At 41.3% G+C, this 13,856-nt stretch overlaps 3 protein-coding genes across 3 annotated transcripts; 2 read left to right on the forward strand and 1 right to left on the reverse strand.

Annotated features, from left to right (window-relative positions):
- Positions 1-146: 146 nt before the first annotated feature.
- LOC144640232 (uncharacterized) lies at positions 147-1,121 on the reverse strand. Its single transcript, XM_078499432.1, has one exon. The coding sequence runs from the start codon at positions 1,119-1,121 to the stop codon at positions 147-149; it is 975 nt and encodes a 324-aa protein (XP_078355558.1).
- On the forward strand, positions 1,111-3,770 carry LOC144640233 (uncharacterized). Its single transcript, XM_078499433.1, has 2 exons — positions 1,111-1,238; positions 2,060-3,770. The coding sequence occupies exon 2, from the start codon at positions 2,068-2,070 to the stop codon at positions 3,658-3,660; it is 1,593 nt and encodes a 530-aa protein (XP_078355559.1). The 5' UTR covers positions 1,111-1,238; positions 2,060-2,067; the 3' UTR covers positions 3,661-3,770.
- A 269-nt stretch (positions 3,771-4,039) lies between these two features.
- Positions 4,040-8,924, forward strand: LOC144640234 (fibrocystin-L-like). The gene is made up of 8 exons (XM_078499435.1): positions 4,040-4,121; positions 4,402-4,512; positions 4,776-4,886; positions 5,038-5,139; positions 5,319-5,593; positions 6,362-6,613; positions 8,138-8,219; positions 8,562-8,924. The coding sequence occupies exons 1-8, from the start codon at positions 4,040-4,042 to the stop codon at positions 8,912-8,914; spliced, it is 1,368 nt and encodes a 455-aa protein (XP_078355561.1). The 3' UTR covers positions 8,915-8,924.
- Positions 8,925-13,856: the final 4,932 nt, after the last annotated feature.

Genomic DNA, 13,856 nt, shown 5'->3' on the forward strand with positions numbered 1-13,856 from the left:
TCCATAATGTTCGCTTTATAAAATATATACTATATACAAGGCTAAAAAGAGTTAAAATGGTAAAATTAATATGATAAAACCAAACGTTTTCGGCTGTTTGCCATCATCAGGGTTGAAGAGACCGTCCGCACGCATGCATTTATATCTTATGTAATTCCCGTTGGGAAAAGTTTACTGACATAAGAAATGACTTGTTTGTTCAAACTGGGGCGGAATTGTTGGATCATTAGACCCTCAACGATTCTACGCTTGTGGAATGTCTGTGCTGAAGAGAGAACACGCCAGGTGAAAGAATGCGATGGGTTTTCCCGCAGGTGTTTTGCAGGTTCAGAGGTGTGAGCAGGATTTGAATGTTCCGCAATTCGCACTTCTAAATTTCGCACAGTCTCGCCAATGTAGTCAACCCCACAAGAACAATCTCCTTTGTAAACAACTTTGGATCTGTGAGTGTTTTTGTCTTTGTTATTAAAGAGGCTTTTGATGCGCCTTGTTTGCCACAGGATTACAAAGATGAAGTTGAAATTAGTAAACTTGTTGAGTTTAGCAATAAACGTTTTACTAAGTTTTTCGTTTTTGCCGCAAAACGGGAGCTTGATGAAAACTTTCTTACGTTCTTCGAAGAGAAAATCTGGAATGATGTTGTCGTCTTGTGATGAGTCGGTTAGGAAGTTGTTGATTGTATGCGAGATAAAACGTTTCGGATAACCTGCTTCGATGAAAGAAGTTTCTAAAGTTTTAATGTCCTTCTCAAAATCGGTGGAGATTCGTTTGGCTCTATGGAGTGCGCCAGTGATGCAATTCCTTTTCCACTTGGTAGGGACCTCAGATTTCCAATGTGTTGGTAATTTCCCCGGTTTCTTAAAGACGCTGCAATTGAACTTGTTGGTGTAACTAAAGGCAGTATCAAGAAAGTGGTCGGGGTTTTCTTCGACAGTGAAAACAATGTTAGGGTGGTAGCGATTTAGGCGTTCAAGTAGAGCATCAGGCTCGCCCTTTTTCTTCTTAGAGAAACAATCATCAACATATCGATCATAGAATGGTGGGTTGAAAGGTCGGACTACATCAGCTTCTAGTTTGGCCATGAAAATGTTAGCAAGGACTGGAGATAGTGGGTTGCCCATGCCGCATCCATCGATTTGTTTATAAAGCTTGTCGTTAAAACTGAAAACTGTATTCTTGGTGACATTACAGAGAAGACGTCTAAAGAGTAACTTTGAGCTGAGTTGTGGTAGCTTGTTGTTGGTGTAGATTTCATAAATGATGTGGTCGATGGTTTCATCGAGCGGAACTTCAGTGAAGAGAGAGGACACATCATATGATACCAAGACTTCGTCATCATCAACAGTTCTATTAGTTAGACGCTCAGCGAAATCGGTGGTAGTTTTGATGCTGTATTCATTCTCAGTGAGAGGGAGTAAGTAAGAGCACTGTGGAACCGCTGCACACCAACTTTCGCCATAGTGAATGGAAATTTCGCATCAGAGGATCACCGTTACACCGCTGTAAAGAGCATCCTTAAAGCGAACCTTCAAGAGCATAGCCTCAAGCTTCGCCGTGTCAATGCTGACCTCTTAATCTTCCGGACAGCTTTCGTGTCTAAACATGGAACAGGCGCCTTCAAACTTATACAACGCATGGTATCAAAATCCCTCCGTCGTGAACGTTTTGATTCTCTTTGCACTAAGAACAAAAAGCTTTCCAAACTTCTGAGAAGTAAACATCAGCCGAAGGACTTTTCAGTACCTATTATTAACCTCTCAAGTCAAGTCATCGCGGATGCTACTTTACATTATTTACGTTTTGGCCTCAACCACAGTTTCATCGACAAGAACCGGCACGTGAAACTTAACCTCCTGTCGGAGTTTGAGACTTCTTCTGAACCAAGTCAGCTCAAGCGTTCCTGATTGCCAACATGAAGATTTCAAACACTTCCTCCGCGTCCACTCTAACCTCTTCAATCAAAACATTCACAACACTCCTGATTACACTTACAAAGTCTTACAAAAACTAGCATCTGATCCCGACTTAGTGGTCCTCTCCGGCGATAAAGATTCATCAGTCGTCATTATGCAACGTGCTGATTACGTCAACAAACTTGAAACTATGATCGAAGAAGGCATAACTAACGGTAAATACGTTGAGACTGACGACAACACACTAAAAGACCTTAAATCTTTTCAAAATTTTCTGACCCGAAACTTCAAGCCATCTCTGCCCTTGGATAAGATCAAGCCGACATCAAACCAGCCTGCTTTCCTTTATGGGACTGCCAAAACCCATAAATTCCAGAACCCTGAGCAAATTACGAAGGACAATCTGAAACTTCGACCGATTGTCAGCACTTGTGGAACATTTTATTACGAAACAGCTAAATTCCTAGCCTCTTACTTACTCCCTCTCACTGAGAATGAATACAGCATCAAAACTACCACCGATTTCGCTGAGCGTCTAACTAATAGAACTGTTGATGATGACGAAGTCTTGGTATCATATGATGTGTCCTCTCTCTTCACTGAAGTTCCGCTCGATGAAACCATCGACCACATCATTTATGAAATCTACACCAACAACAAGCTACCACAACTCAGCTCAAAGTTACTCTTTAGACGTCTTCTCTGTAATGTCACCAAGAATACAGTTTTCAGTTTTAACGACAAGCTTTATAAACAAATCGATGGATGCGGCATGGGCAACCCACTATCTCCAGTCCTTGCTAACATTTTCATGGCCAAACTAGAAGCTGATGTAGTCCGACCTTTCAACCCACCATTCTATGATCGATATGTTGATGATTGTTTCTCTAAGAAGAAAAAGGGCGAGCCTGATGCTCTACTTGAACGCCTAAATCGCTACCACCCTAACATTGTTTTCACTGTCGAAGAAAACCCCGACCACTTTCTTGATACTGCCTTTAGTTACACCAACAAGTTCAATTGCAGCGTCTTTAAGAAACCGGGGAAATTACCAACACATTGGAAATCTGAGGTCCCTACCAAGTGGAAAAGGAATTGCATCACTGGCGCACTCCATAGAGCCAAACGAATCTCCACCGATTTTGAGAAGGACATTAAAACTTTAGAAACTTCTTTCATCGAAGCAGGTTATCCGAAACGTTTTATCTCGCATACAATCAACAACTTCCTAACCGACTCATCACAAGACGACAACATCATTCCAGATTTTCTCTTCGAAGAACGTAAGAAAGTTTTCATCAAGCTCCCGTTTTGCGGCAAAAACGAAAAACTTAGTAAAACGTTTATTGCTAAACTCAACAAGTTTACTAATTTCAACTTCATCTTTGTAATCCTGTGGCAAACAAGGCGCATCAAAAGCCTCTTTAATAACAAAGACAAAAACACTCACAGATCCAAAGTTGTTTACAAAGGAGATTGTTCTTGTGGGGTTGACTACATTGGCGAGACTGTGCGAAATTTAGAAGTGCGAATTGCGGAACATTCAAATCCTGCTCACACCTCTGAACCTGCAAAACACCTGCGGGAAAACCCATCGCATTCTTTCACCTGGCGTGTTCTCTCTTCAGCACAGACATTCCACAAGCGTAGAATCGTTGAGGGTCTAATGATCCAACAATTCCGCCCCAGTTTGAACAAACAAGTCATTTCTTATGTCAGTAAACTTTTCCCAACGGGAATTACATAAGATATAAATGCATGCGTGCGGACGGTCTCTTCAACCCTGATGATGGCAAACAGCCGAAAACGTTTGGTTTTATCATATTAATTTTACCATTTTAACTCTTTTTAGCCTTGTATATAGTATATAGGAAAGTTAATGTTGTGGGGAAAATCCACTTCTGGCGATTTATGCTTGGATGTGAGCTGTATACTGAAGCGGTTTTTAAAGGCTTTCGTAAAATAAAATGCAAATACTGTACGACAACAAACCAACTACCAAACGCCATGGCAGAGTTTCTTGCGCCAATCAAAACAATACACATAAGAACTTCCTTAATCACTAAAACATCTCTAAAACAAACCTTTTACGTCTGGGTAAATGTTTCATTTCGTTTGTATGTTTAATGTTTAGGTATGGAATAAAAATTGAGAACGACAGATCAAAGACAGGTTACATCAAGTGCAAACCTGCGTCAACAGTGATAGGTAGGAGTTAAAGTTTCTTTATTACATTTTGAAATGTATGATTTGATTTTTTGACCGTTCTATGATTAGTCTTTAATTAAATTGCTCGTGGTTTGCCAATCAAACATCAACTGCCGAAAAGCTTAGCCTGAAACGTCTGGACTTTCCACTCACGCTTTTTGCACTTTTACTTATCAAACTCTGAGATATAGTGAACTCTGACCTGCAAACAAGTTTGTAGACTAGTTTGTGGAGATGTCAAAAGATGACAAAACTAAAATTAATGTGTCCATTTTTTTAGGATCCCATCGAGCTTCATTCCTGGTGTCTGGTTATGGCCGATCTCAGATGTCTAAAGATGTCATTTCAGTTGATTCACAGGACAAACTTTACCTCTTCCAAACTCACGCAGGTATGACGAAATAAAAGCATGATTGAAACCTTGAAAAAGCGACCTAAAAAACAGAAACAACAACAACAAAGGCAAAAAATTGAAATACATTTCACTTTCTTTCCTTGCCGTGATTTAATGAAGTTGCAGCTGGTTTCCGATATAACCATCCATCAAAATAAACTACTTTTTATGGTATACTAAGCAATTGTGGATCAATCATATCTTGATTCTTATAAAGTAGCGATGTGAAGATTGAATTATCATCTTGTTTCAATCTGCAGATGTTCTAGAAGTCAGTCCTTCTGTTGGTAGCGTGGCGGTTGGTACAGTACTCACCATAAAAGGCAAAGGTTTTGATGCACGTGCCACGAAGGTCACAGTTGAACTATTAGGTATCAGAATGTTGTTTGATATTTTTTATTAGTTTTTTTTGTTTAGCTGCGTTGTTTCGAGTTGTTTAGCTGTCCTATTTCGAGATATCACTGTCACTTTTACACACTTTTTGATCGTCTATTTTGTTTAAATGCTATTTTTATCTACTAGGAGTTCCCTGTGAAATACTATCAGTAACAAATGAAATCATCAAATGTCAATCACGGGAAGCTTCTCCTCCACTGCCAGATATAAAAGATGATTTTTATTCAGGTGAGTAAGATTCCGGCGTGCATAGTTAACTATAATTTGCTACTTAACATCTTTATTACAATACCACAGTACTGGGAAAACGTACTCAGACGTATCAAGTTAAAAATCTCCATACAATGAACAGCGCTTTAAGCTGCTCTTAATTTAATCTCTAACACACTCCAAATTGACCCTCGCAGGAGCACGTGGTTTATTACGTGAAGTGTGGACAAGTACCAGGCCCTCGTCTGTTTCGGCTGTCGGGGGACTGAAAACGACAGCGTCGGATTACCACGTGGAGGTGTTAGCCGAGGCAAGCTCGCCAAATCAGCCCTCGTTCGGCGAAACAACGTCATTCAGTGATCGGTTCCGAGGATTTTTCGTCCCTCCTTCGGACAATAACTACACGTTTTATATTCAGGCAGATGATCAGGCCGAGTTGTACTTGAGTTCGAATGATTCTGCAGCTGGAAAGGTGAAGAAGATACCTATATTTGTGTGTATTACTGCAAGAGTAAGATCAAGCTATAAATTGTTGTAGTTTGCTTCGTTAGCCTTGTAATTATCACCTATATGCTATAGAAATTACAATTCAATAATCCTTTTTTCATCGTTACAGGACCTTACAGCAAGGCGCCCAAAAGTGTGACCACTTTTAATTTATCCACATTCTTCGTGCAGATTTAATCCAATCAAAAGCCGTGGATAGCTTGCAGTTGACTTCTGATTGGATTAAATCTGCACGAAAGAATGCGAATAAATTAAAAGTGGTCACACTTTTGGGCGCCTTGCTGTAATTGATCCGTGAGATGAAACGAAAAAAGACATTGCCAGCCCTGTAGAAAAAGAGTCGTTTCTTACTAGACTGTCTTTTCTTGTTGGTCATTGACAATTACAAAATAGAGCTCATGAATGCGATCAAAGGAATTGTTTTGAAACCATAGTCTATGGTCTCAAGTATGTCTATTAGACAAACGCAAAGCAAATGCTTCGCACATTCTCAGAAACGGCCGGAATTCCAAACAAACAAAGGTTACGATACCATTCAATTGACTAAGTGAAAATAGACCGCCGTGTCAAAAGGTGTAGATTTGATACATGCAGTAATATAATGACTATTCAGCAGTAATATCATTTTTAGTGAGGTTATTAATCTTCTTGGCCAGTTTGTTTTTGAATAGTAATGTACATATTTTGAACAAAATGACCATTAAAGTTGATATTTTCCCTATTTCTTTTGCAGACGAAAATCGCGTCCTGTTCCAAGCCGTCGACAAGCTGGTCTGCCTTCCCCGAACAGAAGTCAGCGGTTTTCACTCTGAAGAAAGGACAGCGTTACTACATCGAGGCTTTGCACGTACAGGATGGCGGGAAAAGTCACGTGATGATTGGAGTAAAAATGCAGAAAACACGATACGTGAACTCACAAATTGGCTCGGCAGTGAACGAGAAACAGGAAATCCGCGTGAACTCAATAAAACATCCAGAAACACAAGTAGGTGCAAGCAGAAAATTTCTTAACTTTTTATACATTCAACAAGAATCAACTTACACCTACTGCGAGAAGATCAAACTATAATCTCTTAACTCTTGCAGGGAAGGCCAAAAAACAGTCAAAATTGACCACATTTGGTTTTTATTTATTTTCTCAGGAGATATTTACAACTGAGAAGAAAGACATACCTCTTTTGAAAGGTTATGGAACAGGCTTTCAGGAAAAAATGTTTTTGTCCAAAACAAACCATAATATTTTTGAATATATTAATTTAATTACCTTAAATTACAATAAAATGGCCAAAAATTTTGGACAAAAAGCAACAAGTTTCACAAATGTTTAAGGTTATAAGAAAAAGTTAAAAGCAAAAATGTTCCTTGTTATTTTGGCAACATATTCAGCAATTCTGGCTGAAAAAGAATGAAACAAGAATTTATTACAATTTATCTAAGCAAATTTTTAACCTAATTTGCATAAATTAGCATAAATATTTAGGTCAAGTAGCGTCACAGAATTTCGAATATTTTGTTACTTCTGTTGTCCTAAAAACCCTTTTCCTCAAAATATTACGATCTCCTTATACTCAGAGATAAATTCAGACATCCATTCTAAGCAACAAGCAAGGTTTTGTACGCAGAAAGCAAATATAAATAACATTTCATTGCATTTCAGACCATGTGCCCTCGTACGGTTCGTACCAAGTACTCAACTCTCACCTTGATTTCGATCGATTCATCGCTTGTATTTCGCAGTTGACGATCAAGATCAATAGGCATCCCATTATTACTGCCTTCTTTCTCTAAAAACAAACTCAAAAGCTCTCTCTGCCCTGACAACCGCAATAGACGAAAGCTTCGCGTTTGACGCCATTTTGAATTGATTTTTGTCCGAATCGTGAAATACGTCGTGTAGGCCACATTCAAGTATATTAGCTCAAATTTGCGGGGGGATTGGGTAATTCTCTTGTCACGCATTCTACAAAATTTTGTAGCGATTGGACGAAGAATAAATTTTCAGTGATTTTTTTCGTCATCGTTCCTGAAGGAACGATATTTAAAGGGGGTAACCCAGTTGAGTTAAAAAGACCTACAAAGGCAGTTTTGAAGGATACGTAAATAGATGCTTACACTGATCTTGAACCATTATTTTATGACAAGACTGCCCTTCCCAGTCAAAACCGAAGTTGGCTAACTAAAAGTTCGTTAGCACTCACAAAGAACTGAACTGATGATTATAGTATTTCACTTCAAATTGGCCCAGTCTAGAGTAAGTGGCTGCAAGGAACTTGCGAACGTCAGGAACGCTTATTGTGCGAATGAAGTCGGTTTTTTCGTTTTCGCGGATTTACCTCTCACTTATGAGCCTAATTTCTCAAATGTTAATTTGAGAAAATGCTAGTACTGTACATAATACGTCGGTGTGTTTACTTATAGCACTACGAAAGACTAGCGGCAAAGATTGTATTCAGCCTTGTTTTAATCTGCCTTGTGGTTTTATAAGTTTAATCTATTCATCTCTTTCTAGGTAATCAACATTACAAGCTGGGATGACGGGAAAAAGTTTGAAGTCCAACAAATAGAGGTGACACCGTGTAACCGGAGTGAAGGTAAGCTGCTGGGCACTTTATTTTTGTCAAAAATTAAATTTTTATTTGGAATATTGGGCTCAGAGAGCAACACAGCAAATAGATAACAAACAACAACAGGAGACCTGAATTGCTTGCGTTAGCTTTTGGAGCCACTTTTTAGCTAAGAAGAGGCAAAATCGGAAATGTAAACACGCTATTGCCTTTAAAAGGTGTGAGTAAATTAATAAAAGGCAAACCGAGTTTGCCTAGGGAATGATTCCAACAAGTTATTACTTAGTGAATGTAATACAATAAGTCAATTTATATAATAAGTCAATTTTAAGCAGTATCAGTCTCTAATTATTTTTTGTTATTTTTCAGGAAATGTTACTCTTTGTAGAGACGTGTTCTCTGTAAGCTACGATGGAGTAAACATTGCTCTTGTTTCACTGGACAACATGACCGCTGAAACACTACAGCGAGCACTCAACAATCTTACAAGTATAAGAAAACAAGGGCACGTTACTGTGACAGAGGAGATCACAAGCAAAAACTCCACTGCCTACAGAGTTACCTTCTACTTCAAGAACCCTGAAGAAACACAAATGCTGCTTAATAACACTCTGTCATCCAACGGGACATCTGTTAAAATCACATGCTTACAAAAAGGTGAAGTACAGACAGCAGCCTTATACGCAAAGCCTTCGGGCTCTTACAGCGGCTGGCCGCCATGAGAAGAAGCCATAAGGCCCTGGGTACGAGATTGGTCAGCCAATCAAACCCCATTCTCGTGCCCATAGCCCTTTCGTTTCTTTTAGCCGGCTGGGCCTTGGCACGAGAAAACAAAGGGCTCTGGGGACAAAGTAGTTTTGAATTAATTCGAATTTTTTTGATTGGCTGCTTAGAACAAAGAATTCCTAAGCGAAAGTCAAAAAGGGAACGACACTCTCATACATTCTTTTGAAACATCATGACTGCATACATGAAGACCGGAAGTCCTAGAATCTAGGACTGGAAATCCTGTGTCCCCAGAGCCCTTCGTTTCTCGTGCTAAGGCCCAGACGGCTAAGAGAAACGAAAGGGCTATGGGGACGATGTTGTGTTATAACCTAGGGGACTGGGGAGGAGCACATGGTCTAGCTATCCAACATGGCGTAGTCGACATCGAGTTGTGCGGCCATTTTTCAATCTGCTCGCCGATCGCTATCGATCATAGACGTTAGAAGCTTCATTTCTTCGCTCTAGGGGCGACGTTTGTCTCAACTATAAAGGAAATGCCACCCAAGCCAATTCCAAAACCCTCCGAGGGGGCCAGTGCGAGTCCAACAACAACATCTGGACCAAACCTTCAATTTATTTCTTCTGAAATTGCACGAGTGCCGAAGCTTGATATTGCAACCTCTACTCCAGACGGATTCCAAATTTGGAAGCAGCGATGGAACTCTGCAGTGACAATTACAGCTTTCTCCGATCTTCCTAGAGAAACCCAACAAGCTCTATTTACAAACGTCCTGAGCGATGACACCGTTAAAAGAATGAACATCTTAGGGCTACAAGATGTCAATGCTATCATTGAGTCTTTCCAAACCCAGGTATGTGGAAGTACAAGTATCTTTGTTCATGAATACGAGTTTCACAACAGGTCCCAAGGGACAAATGAGTCTTTTGAAGAGTTTTACATTGATTTACAGTCCCTGTTGAATAAATGCCAGTATGAAGATTGTTGCAAGACTGAAACTAGAATGTCATGTAGAGAGCGTGTTCTTCTTGCAAGATTAGTGGCTGGCATAAGGTCCAATGAGGTTCGTAAGAGTCTTCTGTGTATTAAAGATCTAACCCTCGAGAAAGCTGTTCAACATGTTCAAGTTGATGAAGCCACTTCATTTCAAGCAAACCAATTTTCTTCTCAAATAAACAAAACTGGTGCTTCTGCCTACAGAAAAGGCAAATCAAGCAATAACTCTGACAACAGCAATGCACCTCCTTCTGACATGTCAGAAGACAGCCCTAGGAAATGCAAATTCTGTATGAGGTTCCATGTATTCCGAAAGGAATTATGCCCTGCAAAAGATTCTATTTGCAAAGCCTGCAACACCAAAGGCCACTGGGCCAAATCCCTCATGTGTCCCAATAATTCTAAGACTGGTCCAAAGCGACCCAGCGAGGATAGGAAATCAGATGCTCATGCAGCACAGCCTGGCTCCTCTGGAAATCCTTCTCTTCAATTGATTTCAGCTGATGGAAAGTCTCAAATAAGCCACACTGCATCTGTTAAAACTATCAACCTTTCTGCTATTCCTAGTGTTGGAACTCACTGCTATGCTGACTTTGTTATTGGCAATCACAACTGGATTCAGCAGTGCATGGTTGATCCTGGTGCCAATATAAACTGTGTTGGTTATGACTGGATCACTCGTTTTGAAACTCCTGAATGGAACTATAACCTAGAGTGTGGTTCCGTTAAAGCTGCTGGTGGTCACAACCTTAAAGTTGAAGCACGCGTACTTCTGAAGATTTCCTGGCCCCCAGAAGACCCAGTTCTCTCAGCTAGCCAATGGTTCCACATTATCCACGGTGAGGATGGAGTTGTCCTTGGCACTCCTGCTTGTCGAGCTCTTGGTGTCATAGATGACCAGTGGCCATTGTCTACTTTGGAAGAAAAAGTCAACCCCTCTTCTTCAACTGTAAAAACACTGCAGGCAGACCCTGCCCAGTCTTTACCTGGCAGCACATTACAGGACCAACTACACTCTGACGCCAACAATTTTGAGTCTCTACCTCCGCCTCCAGATGATGACCTGTTGTCTCACTTGAACTGGATGCACCATGCAGCAGATGACGTACAAGTAAATGTGATTGGAACCTCTTCAGAGCCAACCATCGCCGAGAGTTCAGAAGACTCTGATTTTTCATCCCTCTTACACGATTATGAAGACATCTTTGATGAGACTTTTCTTCCTGCCATGTCAGGTGAACCATTTAAGATCAATCTCAAGCCCAATGCTACACCCTATGCTCAGTTAAAGGCAAGAAAAGTTCCAATCCCTTACTTGGAGCAACTGAAGAAACAACTTCAGGAGATGGAGCAACTTGGAGTAATCTCACCATGCGAAGAACCCAGCCCATGGTGTCACCCAATCGTAATAGCCCCGAAGAAGGGCACTGATGAACTCAGAATTTGCATTGATTTCACTCGCTTGAATAAATTTATTCAGCGTGAATATCATCTCAGTAACTCTCCTTTTGAAGCTGTAACCAGCATTCCTCAAGAGGAGCTTGCATACTTCTGCAAGTTTGATGCTCGCCATGGTTACTGGCAAGTTCCACTTCATGCTGAATCACGTCCTCTCACCTGCTTTATTACACCATTTGGTCGATTTGTGTGTAATCGAGCTGCATTTGGAATTAACAGCATCTCTGAATGGTACAACCGCCGCATGGACAAGGTCGTTGCTGGCCTGGAAGGAGTTCGCAAAATCGTTGATGACATTCTGATCTATGCACCAAGTCTGTCTATTCTGAAGATGCGCACCTGTGCCTTCCTTGATCACTGTCGTCAGCATGGTGTCACGCTCAAACAAACAAAGTCGCAGCTTGCCGTTACAGAAGTCGAGTTTGGTGGATTTCGTCTGACGAAAACTGGCATCCAGACCAGTCCTGACCTACTAAAATCTATCAGGGATTTTCCTCGCCCACAAAACCTCACCGATCTCCGCTCATGGTTTGGGTTAGTAAACCAGCTTGGCAATTTCTCCAAGGAACTCACTGCAATTATGGCACCCTTCCGCCCTCTTCTTGCAAAGGATACAGTGTTCCAATGGTTGCCTGAACATGAACATGCTTTCCTGGAAGCGAAATCTCGCCTGAGTTCCACTCCTGTGCTAACATACTTCGCTGTTAACCAACCAACTATTCTTGCTACTGATGCATCTCGTCTCAAGGGACTGGGTTTCGTCCTCCTACAATTGGTAGATGATGTCTGGAAACCAATACAAGCAGGTTCACGCTTCTTGACTCCTGCAGAAAGCCGCTATGCTATGATAGAACTTGAGGCTCTTGCTGCCTGCTGGGCAATGAAGAAATGCAACATGTTTGTTCAGGGTTTACCACACTTCACCCTTCTTACTGACCATCAGCCTCTCATCCCAATACTGAATTCTAAGGGAATTGCAGATGTCGAGAATCCCAGACTCCAGCGACTTATGATGAAGATGCTGCCATATTCGTTCACTGCAGAATGGGTGAAAGGCAAGGATCATTTGGCTGCAGACGCTCTTTCTCGTTTCCCAGTGGATGAGCCATCACTCGATGATGAGCTATGTAACATTCATGCTGAAGCAGCTGTAAAGATCCAATTTGCTGATAAGTCAACTGAAGACCTACAACTTCATGAAGTTTTTCAAGCTCAGCAGACAGACCCTCAGATTTCTCAAGTTACAGAGTACATCAATTGTGGATGGCCTAAATCACTAGAAGAAGTAGCAACAGTTGCAAAACCTTTCTGGCCTATCCGTCACAACCTTTACCTCGTTGCACCAACCACTGGCAGATCTATTCTTGTAATGAATGGACGAACTGTTATTCCATCCTCTCTACAAAAGAAGATGCTTTTGGTTCTGCATGAAGGGCATCAAGGTGTTGATAAAACTCGCCGCCGTGCCCGTGCTTCCATCTATTGGCCTGGCATAGATCGCGAAATCGAAGACATGGTGAAACGATGCCACCAGTGTCTGACACATCTTCCAGTAAATTCTAAAGAACCACTGGAGCAGCCACCAATACCAACAAGACCTTGGGAGAAGCTAGGTGTTGACCTATTTAGCCTCGATGGAAATGAGTACCTCATTACCACCGACTATTTCTCCTTTTTCACTGAAGTGCATGATCTAAAGAAGAACAGTAAGGCGCCATTAGTGATCAAGGAACTGAAGAAGACTTTTTCGCGCTTTGGAACACCTGTGGAAGTAGTCTCTGACGGTGGCTCTCAGTTCACGTGTAAGGCCTTTGAAGATTTCTCACAAGAGTGGGGTTTCCAACACACTGTGTCATCACCTACACATGCGCAGTCAAATGGCAAAGCTGAGGCAGCCGTAAAAAATGTCAAAAAGCTACTCAAGAAGTGTGGATCAATGAATCATGATGAATTTTGGAAAGGTATGTTAGCAATCCGCAACACTCCACTTGCCTGTGGGAAGAGTCCAGCTGAGTTGTTATTTGGCAGAGCACTGCATGACTTTCTTCCTCGAGTCCCAAACCCTAAGGAAGAATTTCTAACTCCCACCACAAGGAAGAAAATCCTACATGCCAAGAGTAAGGAGAAACTCTACTATGATAAACATACCAAAGTACTACCTCCTCTAGAACTAGGATCCCGTGTCGCAATTCGCTCTCGCAATGACACTGACTGGTCCCTTCTTGGGACTGTTATTGAAATTAGACCAAACCGTACCTTTGCTGTCGAAACTGACCGTGGTTCGGTGCTCATCCGCAACAGAAAGTACCTGAAGCTCACAATCTGACAATGTGCCTTTTCTACATGTTTGCGTTCCTTTTTTATTATCTCCTAAAGAGGGAGGGAGATGTTGTACGTTCTCTGATCTCCTCCTGTCGGGGGAGGGAGATGTTGTGTTATAACCTAGGGGACTGGGGAGGAGCACATGGTCTAGCTATCCAACA

The sequence above is a fragment of the Oculina patagonica genome, unplaced genomic scaffold (genome assembly GCF_052425735.1).
Source record: "Oculina patagonica isolate OP01 unplaced genomic scaffold, crgOcupat unplaced205, whole genome shotgun sequence".
Taxonomy (NCBI): Eukaryota; Metazoa; Cnidaria; class Anthozoa; order Scleractinia; family Oculinidae; genus Oculina; species Oculina patagonica.